This window comes from Cupressus sempervirens, chromosome 3 (genome assembly GCF_028749045.1).
Source record: "Cupressus sempervirens isolate cs-2001-9-10 chromosome 3, ASM2874904v1, whole genome shotgun sequence".
Lineage (NCBI taxonomy): Eukaryota > Viridiplantae > Streptophyta > Pinopsida > Cupressales > Cupressaceae > Cupressus > Cupressus sempervirens.
In genome coordinates this window covers 930,976,288-930,994,211 of record NC_143120.1, presented here as the reverse complement: position 1 = coordinate 930,994,211, position 17,924 = coordinate 930,976,288, and the positions used below count along the sequence as shown (strand labels likewise).

Sequence of the window (17,924 nt, the reverse complement as noted above, 5' to 3'; positions counted from 1 at the left end):
CGGAAAACTCAGCTGACTCGATTCACATTGCTCTGCCTGCTCGACTCTCATTCCGAAACAAGAATTCTAAACTGATTCAGTTTACACTTGAGCTTGGTAGATACTGTCAACTCGGTTGACACTATAATTCAGTGGATACCTATCAACTTGGTTGACACTGCTCACTACTTGCTTGGTTAACACTATTAACTTGGTTCAGAGTAAGAAGTATTGTTCAATTCACACTGCTCTGCTTGCTCGGCTCTCATTCTGAAAAAAGAATTCTATACTGATTCGGTTTACACTTGAGCTCGGTAGATACTGTCAACTCGGTTGACACTACAACTTGGTGGATACTGTCAACTTGGTTGACACTACTCATTCCTTGCTTGGTAACACTATTAACTTGGTTCATACATGAGCTCGGTTAACACACTTCTTTTTGGTAGCTCAGTCATTGCTGTCTTCTCATGATGACTAAGTATTTTGCAATAATTGACAATATGTCATGCCATAAGGTCTACAACTCTTACAATAAAGGGAGAATGAATGAGAACTTAGGAAAATAGAAAAAGCAACTAATTTTGCAAAGGGAAATTGACCTTAATGGAAGTTGTCATAAGGATGCAACATTTAGCAATCTAAGATAAGTATTTTTTTAAAGTACAATGTCTAAGTATTGTATTCCTAATATAGTAAAACTCTCTTATTTGTATTTTTATATATACTATAAGAGCTATCTCCCTTGATCTTTCCTTTACTCTCCATGGATGTTCTTGTAGGAAAAAGAAGATTGATATGAGATTTAGAGGGAGTTTGACACTTAATTAGTTGTAGCATTCGATGAGGAGCTAAAAAGATTGATATTCAAAGGGAGTTTGAAAATCTATATGTGTAATTGCATGATTTTAATGGTCCTGCCCTTGTGTACATCTTGAGGAAGTGACGACTTCCAAATGATTATCACTTGTATTTGTAGAAGTTATTGAAAGGTGACAACCTAACAATAACTTAATCTTCTATTATGATGGACGTCTTATGATGCCTAAGCATACCATGTTAGATTATGACTTGCATGGTAGATTAAGTTCCTTAACAGACCACGGCCTTCTATTGTGATGGACATCTTATGATGCCTATGTAGATCATGATAGATGATAGCTTGCATGGTGGATTAAAGATCCTTAAATAGACCATGAATGTTTCTTTGGTAAGTATATTTGAGGATACAATGTCTATGGACATTTTTGCGTATTTGGTGAATATCATGTGCCTTGATATTCTCAGGACATTACTCTTGATATTATTAGATGATATCTAAATGGTAGATATCTTCTAATCAAAGATATCCTTAAACTTATCTTTCCTGATTTTACATTGAGGTAATCTTGTGTTTATCCTCCCTAGCTAAGAGAGAGTGTTGATGTTTCATAGTTTTAGTCGGATAAACCCGAGTGATAACTAATGAAGATATGTATAGATATTTAGTATATATGAGATGTATATATACACTTAAATATATGCATATATAAATATTATTATTATCTAAATATTAGAGAACCAGCAGCAAATCAGCAGCAAATCATCAGCAAATCACATCAACCATTGAGTTTATCCACAGTCAGGACTTGATGTTGAAGGAACCTTGGAGTCATCGTATGATCTTCTAGCAATCTTAGCATGCATGAGACTTTATTGAAGAGAGGATAAGATATTTTGGTATTTTTTTCTACCCTTTGGTGGGTCATAAAACACACATCAACAAATACCCTTCATCAAATCTGTATTACTTGTGTGTATTAATAAAAGTCTTCTATGCACATACTTATTTATAATATTTACCTGCTTATTTTGTACATAAATTTTGGTTATTATTCAAAAGATTTAGAAAACAGTGTAGTGGGATCTTGTTTTGTTCAATGGAATAACTCATTGTCCTTTTATAAAAGACATGAAGTTTAATAGTATTCTTTTAATGACAATACCTGCAGATTCAAGGAATCGAAGATCAATGAGATCTTTGACATCTTTCATGGAAGTTTGGTAGAGATGGAATGTGTTTGGCTCATGGCAAACAGTATATATGAAAGGACATTATTTGGCAAGAAAGCATAATTTAATGTCATAATTTCAATACTTTTATGTTCAATTGAAAAAAATTCTTTATTTACCTGAACTTTAGTTATTTATCAATTCATTTACTGTGTTTGACAAGCTCAACAATACAGCTGATGGGACTGGTATGTGTTGCAAATGATTTATCAATTGGTTCTCATCTTGTAATTGTTTTCAGCAAATTCTTTTAGTAATGAAGTTTTAATTTTATCTGATTTTGCTTCCAAATGAGTCAGGATGCTCAAAAAACTTGTGAGCCCTTAAGTTTCTTGAGCAGAAGATTTGTCATTCTTGGAAAATCATCAAATGTGGAAGATGATTGAAAATATTGGAATACAATAGAAAGGTAATATAGTTTAGGTTATTGTAAAGTGTCAAGATATGTTAAATTTATAGAAGCAATTTGATGAGGATTAAGCTAGCAGACCTGTAATACATCTTCTACAGAATTTACGTACATTTTGTTATTGTTTTCCAGTCCATGGGAATTTATGGGTTGGCCATTTAAGGGCTTGTGATTGTTGTTCATAAGTAATTTGTAGACAAACTTTTGAAGAAAAAGTGAGTCGTTTGGGTCTCATAACAACAACTTCTTTGTGCTCTCTGTGGTTGAATCAACCCTGTCAACTAATGCAGAAATATTCATTAAGTCAAGGTCAATAAGGATACCTTTGAGATTGCTAGTAAGGATTTTGTTATCTGCTGAGGTTGGATGAGCTTTTAGCAGTTTGGCAGGGTTCCATTCCATCAATGGTCAGCTCAACCCATATGTCATCAGAACAAAGAAGGGATGAACTTCATGCTTTGTTTACAATGTTATATATATATATATATATATATATATATATATATATATATATATATATATATATATATATATATATATATATATAGATACACACAGACACACACCAATGGTGCCTCCTTGTGAAAACAAAATACACACAAATTTAGAATAGGCTCCAAGACAGTTGTGTCCAATGTTAAATACATTTGGTGGATATAGTTACATACGACAAAAATGGTTGTGCAGTGAGCCAATCTCTAAGAAATTTGAATGTAGTGGCAAACACAGAAGATGAATGCAATGTTTGCTTCATAAAACCTGGTCAGGTGCATATAGAATCAATTTCCAAGACGCTTCAATGCAATGCCTAACACATCAGACTGCAGTTATACACTACACAAAGTCGAGATCTTATACCCCAGTTCTCTCGGATCAGCAGCTGCCTAAGAACTCTCAACTACACAATCTTAGTCAATGGAGTGGCTGTCCGACCTTTGATGCCATTCAGGGTCGACCTTATTATGATATTATCCAATAGTTGGGCATCCTTGTGGGTTAGAAATAGAGTCCATTCAGACTATTCAGAGCAGGCAAAGATGATTAGTAGGATCTAGGGTATCCCAGCTCAAAATAATGTGTCAGATTTTCTAATTTCTCAAAGCTTAAAATCCTGCTGTGTAAATATCAGAGATCCCAGAATTGCCGTGATTCAGGCAATTTTTTGATTCTATTCAACTTTGCTGAGTTTTGATGACTCGGTAACTTGGATCGACGATTAATAGTCAAAAATTGCCTAACTTGGCAATTCATGTGATTCAAGCAAAAATTACCATAAATTGCTGTCATGAATTAGGATTCTAAAACTGTATATTACCCAAGTCACACTTCTTTTCACCCAAGTTGGGATGCAAAATTAAAATGACATGTGCAGACAGTATTTTACCATGAATTTGTTACTATGTAATTGTCAGATGTGAATCAGAACAGTTACCGTTTACATCCAAGATTTCATACAATTTGGGTAAATTTAATCACAAGACTTGTCAACTAAGATCGACCTATAAACATTAATTTCTACAAAGACAGAGAATGAACAACAATGGGCACAGTTACTAGTGGTTAACAATTTAACAATTATCCTCACTGAACCAACATGTAATATAAATGCGATGAAGACACAAACCACAACTAGAATGAATGCAAGAGGGGAAAAGGGGAATATTATTATCAGTAAAATATGCTACTACATTCAGTATATGTAAACAGATCCAAATACATACCCTATGGGCTTACAATGGTCAGATCTTGGAGAAAAAAATCCTCCTCACAGTACCTTCTCTCAAACTCCACCAAGAACTTCCTTTACAATGCCAAAAGTGTTCTTAAATAAACCCCAATTAGGTTTAGGGTTAGGAATACATTCTAGAATATGCCATTTGGAATCCACTGCCAAAACAAAAGATTCTAGAAATCACGTTAAAAGCCAGTGTAAAATTAGAAGAATCTAGAAATGCTAGTCCAACTTCCAGGAAGCATAACTTTTGATTTGGGACTCCGATTGACGAACCATTTACATTTCCGGAAAGCTCTTGAAGCACTCTATAGCCCTATGGACTAGCTTTGTTTGTCCCCCATTTTTTAGGCCCGTACGAGGTCGTTTGATGCCTCAAATCTGACTCGGAAGTGCTCTTAGGAGGTCTCCAGGCAACTTAAAATTGCAATAACTTTCAAACCGTAAAGCCTTTTGACTTGATTCTTTTTCCAGAGTATTTTAAATTACAAATATAACCATCCCTCCAACTTACACCCTCTAAATCATCATAATTATGGCTCAAATACAAAATAACTCATTTTCTGCATTGACACGTATCCCAAGGTGCTCAAAAACTCTAACCTCGGAAACCGACAGTGGAACGATGAGAGTTGAAATCTTTATTTGACCCAAATGGGTATCCAGAAATGAAAACACTTTAAACAGAAACTAACACTAAGCATTTTTTGGGTGATATAGGATTGCCCTTACACCACTGGATGCTCTTACATCAAAATATCTTTTAATATTCAGACAGAATACATTAAGAAAATTTGAGGGTAAGATTTTGGGAGAGAAATAAGGAAAATTCTCTCATCCTCTAAGCATTTTAAATACTTGAATCCCAAAAGCCTCCATTTTGATTCCAAGTCATGAGAAATAAGTGAATGCTATTTGAAATTTTGGATTGACATGGAATGAACTATAATTAAACTAGAGCATTGAATGGAGTTGCTAAAAAGGAAAGTTAGAAATTAAAGTGGCATAAGAATTAGGGGCACATGCAACAAAATTGGGGGCATTCTAAATGACTACACATCATTTTACGTATGTGATGGATTTATCATTTATGTTCCTTTCTTATGTATGTTAGCTTCTATTTGATGATGTCATAGTGTGTTTAAGTTATATTTAATAAATGGTGCATGAAATAATTTTTAAATTGTTAAAATCTCTAAATTTCAAGGTTTTTTTTCATTTTGCTGATTCGTAGCTAATTCACGAGTCAAGTTGGCCTTGTGGATTCCGATTTGATTCCGAGTTTTGGTTCTTTGGTAAATATCAACTGCTATTGAGAAGCAAATGAAAACTTGCCATGAAAATACTACCTACCTTTGGGAAGCAAATAAAAGAGATCAAAATTGGTTTCATTTGTCTTATGGTCTTAGAGAATGGAACAAATACTTGACCACCTTGAATTTTTGAAAGGTTAGCTTGCAATAAACTATTTCAGTTACCCTCTAAAAGAACTAAAATAAACTGTTCAAATGGAAGTATGGGCCAATTGATTTCTGATATTTTCTTTATGGTTTCAATTGTTTCAGGCTGTTCTGTAAGCAATGAGTTATGATGCTTCTTCTTTAAGTACCCAAGGTCACTTAAAATCAACTACTCAAGTTTCAATGAACATATTAATGTCAAGGAGTAAACAGTAATTGTAAGCATCGATTATTCATTGGACTAAAGGTTGCACTGGTTAACAAGCTGGAATTAACATTAAATCATTTAACTCTTGAACCAATATTCTGGCTATGAAAATTGCATGGTGAGTGTAAAAAAAAATTACTTTACTGTGGAGCACAACACAAAAAAATAGATGTTATGCTCAGGCGAAATTCTTATAAAAGTAGCTGGAGGACTAACCTCTAAGGTATCACCAAATATTATCTAGTTGTATTTAGTATCTCAACAGCAATCTTTAATGCTATGAATGTACCAGGTAAACTGATTCATTTTGGGTTCATTGTTGGAATGACAAGAATGCTTTAACTCAGTTGAATTGCAGAGATTTGCAGCATTTTCTGGAAGGACATGGTTGGCTCACTTGTGATTATCATCAACAGATTTATAAAAATCTATGGATAGAAGAAAGAGAACATCTCTTCTTTGTTTATGTGTCATGGTGCCCAGGTCTGTCAACTTCCTTGTGAATTATCTACCCATCCAGTCATTTCCTACTGCACAAATTCATACATTAGTTTGCTCTATACTCCAACAGCAGAATGCACTGTCATTGGCTTATCAATCTCTCAGTGATCAACATCCTGCCTCAAGATTCTACCCCAAAATAAAGGCATTCTTGTGGCTAGGTATATCATATGACTTATCACTTCTGCTTGTCTCCAAGGTTGGGTTGACCCTTCCAAATATTCCAATAGGCGGAATAACACAGACAGAATGTGACCAACTCCTTTTTCTTTAATGGTAGCTAGCTATAAATAATAAAAGTAGGGTCCTTAATGGCAGCCTAATTTGGTCTTGGAAAACTGAATATCTACACCATGAAAACCATTCATCCTAAATGCAGGATTTTATAAACATAATTGAAAGTTTTTCTCAATCTCGCTCTTTCATATTTAAGGAGTGTGACAGATCATTTTTTTGAAACTAAGGCCTCCATGAGCTTATTTGTAGTACATAAAAAATCAGCTGTATATGATTGGCTTTTTTTTATGTTTACGCCTTCAAAAGGAAAGTATTGTTTTTTCTAGATGATGTACTCAGTTGTTTAGAGCTACTGGGTTATCCCATTCTACTAAAAGCTAAAGTGGTTTTCTGTCAGCATCACTCCCAGTTGAACACCAATTTCGAAAGAGTATTACAAATTAAAATATTGGTATTTCTGCAAATTAGTCTGTGATCCTGGAATAGGGTGGTATTTTCAGTGATGCCAAGGATAATCCTTTGCTTTGTTTTTGAAGGCGTAGTTATACATTCAAACAACTAAGTGAGAATATTGTCTCTCCTTAATGGAGTCAAACAGTAAAACCCCCATAGGTTGGAAAAACTTCAAATTTGAGGTGATTCAAGCTTAGTTTTCTTTTTTATCTCTAGGTGTAGTTATACATTCAAACAATCAAGTGGAAATACTGTCTTTCTTTTATGGAATCAAATAGTCAATTATCATAGGTTGGAAAGAATTTGAATTGGACGAGATTCAAGCTTGGTTTTCTCTTCTAATTGAGAAAGATGGTAACTGCCTTACTACATTGGATCTGGCCTTGATGATTAGTTTCTGGTTGGATGCAAAATGCAGCGCATGGTTCTCCATATTACTTAGATACTATGTGATTTTCAGTAGATTTAGATTTAGCATGACAAAAATCATCAAAATGCATTTGCTGGTTACTTCAGCCAGAACAGTCATTGATCCCAGATTTTCAGTAGATTCAGATTTAGCATGACAAAAATCATCAAAATGCATTTGCTGGTTACTTCAGCCAGAATAGCCACTGATCCCAGTTACAATTAAGAGCTTTTAATACTTCGGGATATAACTGATTTGTCTGATCTTGTTCTTATTTAGTGGCCTTCAAGAAGCCTGAGACAACCGAATATTTTAAATTAAGCTCAGTTTTGTTATTCCGCTTTTGTTTCCCAGTGTGGTGGGTTCTCTTGTCAAACAGAGTATGTCATGAGCCCTTCAAGAACTATAATTAAGTTTAATTTTTTTTTTTTCAAAAGTGTGCTAATTTATTAATTAGATGCAAGTAAAAATTAAGATTTTGACAATAATAAATAATGTTGATAATACTTAACCAAATAAATGATAATTGATAATAAAAATAAATAATAATATCTAAGTTATCGGTTCGGTTTTGGGGGCGGGTTTGGTTATGAGAACCTGGTAAATGTGTACGTCAATTATTCTTAAGGGGTTTGGGTAAATAAGGGTACGTGTGTGTATTTATGCATTGTATATACATAAAAATAAGAGAAATACATAGAATTGTAAAACAAAATAATTTTGGAGCATGATGCTAGATCATTGACCCATGCCAAGTATCAAAGATATGTAACAAAAATTTAAATATCTGATCATTGATCTACATTCACGACTGGAAGTCATTACATTGAATTATTTAATTAGAAAATGAAAATGTAGTTTATGAAACATGATTCATCGATCAATGTTCACTAATCATCATAAGGATCATCAAAAAAATCATCGGCTATGTGAATTTCACCAATTACAAGTAGATCTTCATCACGAGAAAGAAAAATGAGAGGTAAAAATGAAATGGAAGTGTGTTTGAAGGCATCATATTGGGGCATTTTATGATTACAAATAAAATATAACTAAAAACCCAATTTTTTACTCAAGTTTGGGACTACTTTTTTAGCACTAGGTCTTGTATTCTCATAGTTTTGCTTGGGTATTCAGTGGGTTCACCTCGGTTTGTGTTGGGTGAGCAGAGTGTGTACACCTAACACTGTGGGTGTGCACAAGTTTGTAGGTGTGTGAATGAGGGTGCACCTGTAGTATTGGGTGTGCACCCTATACATGCCAGGTTGTGCATCCAACATTGTTGGTGCACACAGGTTTTGTAATATCCTGAATGGATATTTTACTTAAAACTTTCTCACAAACAAATTTCAGAAAGTAGCATATATCTTTTGGCAAATAAAGTCCAACAATATAAACTAACAAATGTTTATTAAAATATTCAGTTTAAAACAACTTCAAATTTGCTATTATATTAGAAACCAACAATACAACAACATAAATAGAAAGTCCAATCTTAGGAACAATGACATCAGTTGGATTGGAGATACATAGAAATGAAATCGTAACACCAAATGTCAACTATAATGTGAGTCCACCTCTAATGTTGAATCGGGTTGCTATCTGATCCGGTGATTTGAGCTTGAAGGATGTTGGCCTCAAGTTTTGAACATGAAGCTAAACACTTCACATATTTCTCCAAGATAAAACTTGGCAAAAATAATATCCAAGCACAAGTACAAATTAGCTCCTCCCCCTAGCTGAAGCTCACCCTGTCATATTTGAGATACATAGAAATGAACCTGTAACACTAAATGTGAACTATAATGTGAATCCACCTCTAATGTTTAATCGGGTTGGCATTCGATATGGTGATTCGGGCTTGAAGGTTTCCATCCTCACGTTTTGAACATGAAGCTAAAAACTTCACAAATTTCTCCAAGAGAAAACTCAAGACAAAAATAATATTCAAGCACACTTTAAAATATGTTGTGAATTTGGCTTAATTTCTCTTATGTACCAAATTGCGGAAATTATAGTCTTGCCTCCTCAAGATTGCTTGCCCTCAAGCAATTACGAGTTTACAAACCAATACCAGGGTCCCATATCCATTTGCAAGTTACTCAAAATCTTGTACTAGTACCTATGTAATCAAGATGTAACATATTGCGGAACCAAACATAAGGATGCAACTCATCCATCATTAAGATCCCAGGAGCCCATGTTAGACTATGAAACATTGTTGCATCTATAGGCTGCGTGACTCTAATCATAACTGCATCAAATATTAGAATGTGTAGCATCACAAAATAATCCTCATGGCGCAAAGCATCTACCTTGTCAACTCCTAGATCCCAAATCAACCTACCAAAACGATCCTGGGCAAAGAAATAGATGTCCAATGATCGGCCATCCTCCTAAATCAACCAACTGAACAAGTAGGTGCCAATTACGCCTCCCATATGTATGCAAATCAACGCATCATATCTTCGAATGTTGCTACCATAAGATATATTATCATGAAAAATGATGTTGAATAGTGTGGTCATACTCAATTGAAGGCAAAACTCATCTACCTCCTCTTGATGTTTTGCATGTTTGATAACCATATCTTAATCTTTGATTAACTTCAAGTAATCTGATTTCATTCTTTCCATTGCCCTCTTAAGAGTGTGAATGTATGCACTATTGATTCAATTTGTTATTCCCTTCTCATTTCAACAATATTAACCTCCCACAAAGTTTCTTCAATGTTTCTATGGGTGTTAACAAAATGCACTAAAGCTGCAATGACCATATCATATGATACTTTCAGCTTATACTCCAAATTACATATTCCAAAATTATCAACTAGAAATGGAATTTCTGATTGGTTCTTCAAATCAGCCCCTATAGTAGCTTCATTTTGTTAAACTCTTGTATTCTAGATTTGGCATTGTGTTGGTTGGAAGAATTTTCATTTTCAGTTGCATTAGTTTCAAAATCGTTCTCCATCTCAAAATGTATTGTCTTATCAACTATCATATCATTGTTTTCAAAAAGTTCATCCTCATGGAGAGGTTCATTTGCATTTTCGGTCATATCTTGTGAGTAGACACTCTCATGAAAAGGCTTGTTGTCAATAACCACTTGCAGTTCACCAAATAAGATGCTAGTATATTCCTTACCATTATCCATGGTGGGTTTCCTCTCATTTTCTTCATCATGCGGAAACTAGACTAATGAATCCTTAACTTCTTTAATGCTAATATGTTATTCTTGAGTAACTCAACAACCTTGTTAACCTTACAAATGTGACCAACTGATCAAGCATGTTGGCAAGTGAAACACAACTGCTCTTTTCTCATTTGATCCTTTTTCATTATCCTACAACTTGTAAGCTCATAGAAATCAGCTCACTGTCCATCATGCAATTATGAAACCTTTCTATTTTATGTTCAATCAGTTCTTCCATGAGCTCATGACCCATTGGTGGGATTTTATTCTCCCTTCTCCATATAGCCAACAAGTTTGATTTTAGAAGTTTGCATATGTCATCATCCTCATCTAATATTAATGACATGATTGTTTTGATGTATGCTCTGACATTGTTTAGATGATGCTTCCTAAACTCACTCTAGAAACAATGAAACAATTAGAGAATCATTCCGTCACAACTAAGATTCAACATTATGATAAAGAATCTAGTGTTGTCATGGTTTCCAAAGTATTAGCCTTCTTACCATAGGTAGAGTTGTTGGCATCATGTAATCCACACAAGCTACTCACTATTTATTAAAGAGCCTTCTTCAATATGTTATCATTATAAAGGACATAATGAGTTGTTATTCAGATAATTTCACTGAGGCAAGAAAGAACTGCATGTCTTGTACCTTCACTCAGGTGCTTTATCAACTTGGGTTGCAATAACACAACCATGGAAGGTTGTAAGGCCTAATTCACAAGCGTCTAATTAGTCTAACTCTTCCAACATTGATAGAAGGTCATCCATCGATTTCTTGAATCCTAATTGCCATCTCGCAATGTACAACTTGTTTCCTATTATTTTTTCCTTGTGCAAGTCCCTTAAGTGCTCACTCTCCAAGGTGTCATTAAGTTCCTTCGAGAAAAAGTGAATTTTTCAAATTTTCCATTGGCTTCATTTTGTTCTAAGTTGAATTTCACTAGATTTGATGCATAATTACTTTGGAATCAAAATACGGTCACTGTATCTTTCAACTTGAAGAGGACAAGTCCGTGGTAGCATTTTTCCAATTACCGTAGAAATGGTTGAAGGCTCTAAATTCTGGAATTTACACTAGCAGTGGTATTGTTATGAAGAGTTTGACTTCAAATGTGTTTCACTGTTTCCTTGCCCCCTTGTGGTATTCAAAGATGACCTTTAATATAATCATAATAGCAATTCTAATATGACTTGAATTGATTATATTTTAACTCAATGATAATAGCAACAAACAATGTTGTGATGTGGAGCCTAATTAGACTCAGAGGTTTATTCGGTATGGTTTTTTCCCCATATTATTTCTATGGGGGTTTGGGGGACAAGGTCAAGGGGCAGCGCCATCTTATTCTATTGGACGACTTATTCTAAAAGGCGTTTACTAATTTTTTTTTCTATTAGATGACTTATTTTAGCCTTAATTGTGTAAGCAAAAAAGCTTGTATAAAAAGGCTTAAGGTTAGGGATTTCATGATATAATAGTGATATTGTAGCTTCTTGCGGTGGTATTGAGCTATAAGGGATTGCAGACTGTAATCACTAAATAATAATAATATTGGACTTGTTGTTGGTGGATGTAGCCCAGGGATTGGGTGAACCACGTTAAATCTCTGTCTTGTGTTCTATTTTGTGCGATCTATTATTTTTTGATATTGGTTATATTTGCATGTAACTATTATTTCTGTCCGAGGTTAATCTTAGCAAGTGGTATTAGAGTCGAATAGTTGTTGTTTTGTTTATTTATAGTTAGACCATCATCTCTTTTTTTTTAGCAATTCTCTACAAGAAAGTCTCACAGTTGAGTGGGAGCGATGGTAGACGACGGTAAGCTAAAGGTTGAGAAGTTCAATGAGTTAGAACTTTCAGTTATAGAAGATGCAAATGCAAGACTATCTTTATCAGAAGGATTTATGGAAGCCATTGGAAGAAAAAGCAAAGAAAAAAAGAACTATGATAAATGAGGATTGAGAGATTTAAGACAAAAAGACACTTGGAAGCAATCGATTATGCTTGGCAGCATTAGTGACATTTAACAATACAAAAGTGAAGACAACGGAAGAGTTGATGCAAACCCTAGCAAAATTGTATGAAAAGCCATCTACTTCAAACAAGGTATTTCTCATGAAGTGTTTATTTAATATGAAGATGCCAAAAGGTGGATCTATTGCAGATCATTCAAATGAGTTTAATATTGTTACTAGTTATCTTGTATGGGTATTAATTTTGATGAAGAAATTGGGACTCTCTTGATTTTGTGTTCTTTGCCTGAAAGTTGAAATGACTTGGTAGTGGCTATGAGTAATTTTTTTTTCTGGATCTAATACCTTAAAATTTAATGATGTGATTGGTGTTATTCTGAGTGAAGAAACTTGTACGAAATCCTCAGGTGGATCTACATCAGGAGGTGCTTTGAATGCACAGAGCAGATGCAGAATAACTAAGAGAGGAAATAATTCTAGAAATCATGGAAATGAAGAGGAAAGCCAAAGGGAAAGATGTCTCACTCTAGAGGACCAAGAGATTGCTGGTACTGTAGTAATCCGGGGCATAAGAAGAAAGATTGCTGCACTCAAAAGAACAATGAAGAAGATAAACTAGAAGGGAACAAGGAGACACATGCGGTAAGTAACAAATCCAAAAAGGATGCTTTGCTTCTTTCTTTAAAAAGTGTTGATGATTCATGAGTTTTAAATTCTGGTGCTTCATTTCATGGTATACCTCTTAGAGGTTATTTTATTCATTATGTCAAAGGGGATTTTGAGCTTGTTTATTTGGGGGATAATGAACCCTGTTAGATTGTTGGAAAGAGAGAAGTTAAGATTAAGTTGCAGAATGAGATCATTGGCTACTACATGAGGTTAGACATTTTCCAAGACTAAGTAGGAATTTAATTTCAATAGAGCAACTCGGTGATAAGGGTTGTGTAGTTACTTTTAATGATAAAAATTGGAAGGTTTTAAAAAGTTCATTTGTAGTAGCAAAATGTGTGAAAGTAGGCACTTTATATTTTTGTATAGGTCATATTGTTCCTTCTACTTTGATTGTTTCAAAGAAAAATGAATGTTTAGGAACAATTGTTGCAGTTGAGCAGGGAGAACAAACAAATGTTATAGATTTTGATACAACACTATGGCACAATAGACTTGGGCATAAAAGTGAGAAAGGTGTGAAAGTACTTCATTCAAAGAAAGTTTTACTAGGTTTGAAATGTGTTAAATATGGATTTATGTGAAAGTTGTGTATGGAAAACAAAAGAGAGCGAGTTTTGTGAAAACTGGGAAGGAAAATAAAAGTGAGAAATTAAAGCTTGTGCATACAGATGTATGGAGACCAACTCATGTATCTTCCCTCGGTGGCTCTCATTATTATGTTACATTTATTGATGATGCAACTAAAAAAGTATGGGTTTATTTCCTTAGACAAAAATCTGATGTATTTCAAACTTTTAAGAAATGGAAATGCTTGGTTGAAAATGAGAATGGTAAGAAATTAAAATGCTTCAAATTTGATAATGATGGTGAGTATTGCAGTCATGAATTTGAAGATTATTGCTCCACTAATGGTATTCGTAGACAGAAAACTATTCCAAGGACTCCACATGAAAATGGAGTGGCTTATTGCATGAACATGACTATAATGGAGCGTGCAAGGAGCATGAAGTTACATGCTGGGTTGCCCTTAAACATTTTGGTGGAGGCTATTAATATTGTTGTATATTTGATTAATAGAGTTCCCTCTACTCCTTTGGGTTGTGGTATTCTAGAGGAAGCATGGACTGGTAAGAAGGTGAGTTATTATTTTTTCAAAACCTTCGACTATGAAGCATTTGCTAATATAGATTTTGAAAATAGAACCAAGCTAAAAGCTAAGTCAAAGAAATGTGTATTTGTTGGATATGGCATTGATGAATTTGGTTATAGGCTTTGAGATTTTGAAAATCGTAAAATTGTAAGAAACAGGGATGTCATATTCATTGAGAAAGTGTTGTACAAAGATCTGTTGCAACAAGATGAGAAGAAAGAAAATGACTATGTAATGTTGGATGATACTCCAAAAGATGATGTTTCAACAGTTCCTCAGGATCTACAAAACCAAATACCACACACCCTAGTAAATGTTAGACAGTCAACAAGGTTAAATAGACATTTAGAAAGATTTTCTCCTTCTTTGTATTCTATTTTTCTTACTAATGCTGGTGAACTTGAATGTTATGATGAAGCTATGCAGGTGGATACAAAGATTTAGTAGGAGTCTACAATGAAAGAAGAAATAGACTCTTTTATGAAAAACAAGACATGAGGTTTATGCAAAGTGCCTGCAGGTAAAAGAACTTTATAGAATAAATGGGTTTACAGGTTGATAGAAGAGGATGGAGGTAAGAAACTATTTAAAGTCAGGTTAGTGGTAAAAGGATTTGCACATAAAAAAGGGCATTGAATTTGATGAGATATTTTCTCCTGTTGTTAAAATGACTTCTATTCGCAGTGTTTTAAGTATTGTGGCTACTGAAGATTTGCATTTGGAGAAGCTTAATGTTAAAACAATCTTTCTTTATAGTGATTTGGATGAAGAGATATATATGACACAACAATAGGGATTTGAGGTCAAAGGTAAGGAGAACTTAGTGTGCAAATTGAAGAAAAGTTTATATGACTTGAAGCAAGCACCTTGGCAATGGTATCTAAAATATGACAGGTTTACGCTTAAGCATGGATATAATAGGCGTCATTCAGATCATTGTGTTTATTTTAAGAGGTTGGATGATGCCAACTACATTATTTTATGTTTATATGTTGATGATATGCTTGTAGTTAGGTCTAACATGGATCACATTAAGGTGTTAAAAGAACAGTTGACACATTCATTTGCTATGAAGGATTTGGGGAAAAAAAAACAAATGCTTGGTACGGAGATTTGGAGAGATTAAAAAAAACATAAAATTGACATTATCTCACACTGATTATATTGTGAAGGTGTTGCAACATTTCTCTATGGAGAATGCTAAAACTATTAGCACACCTTTACCTGGTCATTTGAAATTGACTAAGGAGATGTGTCCAAGGATATAAGAAGAGGAGGCTATGATGTCCCAGGTACTTTATGCTTCAGATGCAAGGAAGCTTGATGTATATTATGGTATGTACTAGGTGAGATATTGCACATGTAGTGGTTGTTAGCAGGTATATGAGTCATCCATGAATTGAGCATTGAAATGCAGTAAAATGGATTTTTTAGATATTTGAGAGGAACATCCAGTAAATGTTTACATTTTGGGGGCTCTGCTTTTGATTTACAGGGCTATGTTGACTTAGATTTGGCAGGGGATATTGATACCAGACAGAGTACTATAAGTTATGTATTTATTGTTGGTGGGGCAGCAATGAGTTGGGTTTCTCGATTACAGAAGGTTAATGTTTTATCCACTATAGAGATAGAGTATGGTGTTGCTATAGAGGTAATAAGGAGATGATATGGCTTCAGTTCTTCTTGGAAAAATTGGGACACCCTCGGAAGGATAATTATTTGTTTATAGACAGTTGGAGTGCTATTCATCTTGCAAAGAATTCAGCTCTGCATTCAAAGACAAAACACATACAATTACGGTACCATTTCATTCGGTCAATTTTGGATGATGGACAATTATAGCTGAAGAAGATACATAAAGATGACAATCCAACAGATATGTTTACAAAGGTAGTGACAAGGGATAAGTTGAACTCCTCTTCAACTTCGGTTGGTCTTCTAGACTGAATAGAATAAAAGAAGAACAGAGTCCAAGGTGGTTTGATTTTTTAGTGGGAGCTACAGGTTTTAGCAGTGCTATGATCAGTCTCCAAGTGGGAGATTGTTGTAATGTGGAGCCTAATTAGTTTCAGAGGTTTATTTGGCATGGTTTTCTCCCCATATTATTTCTATTGGGGTTTGGGGGCAGCACCCCCAAGACGGGGTCAAGGGGAAGCTCCCTAGGTGCGCTCCTTATTGCAGTACAGGTTGGGGTCAAGGGCAATGCCCTAGCACGGATTTTCGGGGGTAACGTCCTCGAAGCCAAAAATGACCTTATATTGTAAAAGGCATCGACTACTATTTTTTTTATTGGATGACTTATTCTAGCCATAATTATGTAAGTAGAAAAAGCTTTTATAAAAAGGGTTAGGGTTAGGGATTTCATGATGTAATGGTGAAATTGTAGCTTCTTGCAACGGTATTGAGTTGTAAGGGATTGTAGATTATAATCACTGGATAATAATAATAACATTGGACTTGTTGTTGGTGGACATAGCCTAGGGATTGGGTGAACCACATTAGATCTTTGTGTATTGTGTTCTCTTCTGTGTGGATCTATTATTTTCTGATATTGGTTATATTTGCATTAGTTGTTATTTCTGTCTAAGGTTAATCCTAACAAACAATTGCTTCCTTTGTCGTGAAAGGTGCATCGGGAGGATCAATGAGCTCTGAAACAAACCTCCAAAATGCTTCAAATTTAACACTGACTCCTTTACTACAATCTCATCACATGGACCATGACAAAAAATAGTATATGAAAATTTTATTAATATTAGACCTTGAGTGTTTAGTTCCTTTGGTTCAATCCTCGGGTAATAAGTGTAGTGTTTAAAAAGCTTCACAAATGTAATGGAGAATTGCATATAAATCTCATTGCCTACATAAGGAATGCCAAGTTTCTATGTGCACAACTATCTACAACTTCCAAATTAAACTTTGAGCCTCCTTCCTTGCTCATGTTTTTTATGAAACCTTTGTTTACAACATTTTAGGGCAAGCTCCATCTTCTATGAAAATGTTGAATCTTTTAAGCTGCACAAACTCGATCGTTGTTCCACCCACCACTCACAGAGATGCTAAATTGAAGTCTGTGACAAAAATTATGAATTCCTCAACAATTGAACATCACAAAGGTTTAATTTTTTCTATTGATATTTTTTGAATTTATTTCTAGAATTCGAAATGACACCTATAATGAAGCCTTCCTTTCAACACATGATTATCTGGAACCAATCGTTTGTTTTTGTTTTGAGAAGACCTTATGAAATCCCAACTGCCCCAATAGACTATTCCTTCTTAACTTGGAGACAATATTCTTTCCCTATTTGTAACGATATCAGGTTCTCTCCAAATCCTGACAACGTTGAATGATAGTTGTGCCACAAATAATTCACATAGTATAACTCTCGTCCAGATGCACATCTATATGCTATGTTGGCAAAATATGGAATATCATCCACTGCTTCTGTTTAGTATTCTTAGCAATGCATAAAGTAAT

General features: G+C 34.5%; 1 protein-coding gene across 3 annotated transcripts in view; it reads left to right on the top strand.

Annotated features, from left to right (window-relative positions):
- LOC149569808 (uncharacterized) overlaps positions 1-2,307 on the top strand; it is a 163,951-nt gene extending 161,644 nt beyond the window's left edge. For all 3 annotated transcript variants that reach the window (XM_089822531.1, XM_089822532.1, XM_089822534.1), the window contains one exon: positions 1,971-2,307. In XM_089822531.1, coding sequence (XP_089678657.1) covers positions 1,971-2,094 — 124 coding nt within the window. In that variant the 3' untranslated portion in view covers positions 2,095-2,307. The remainder of the gene's footprint in view (positions 1-1,970) is intronic.
- The last annotated feature ends 15,617 nt before the right edge of the window (positions 2,308-17,924 follow it).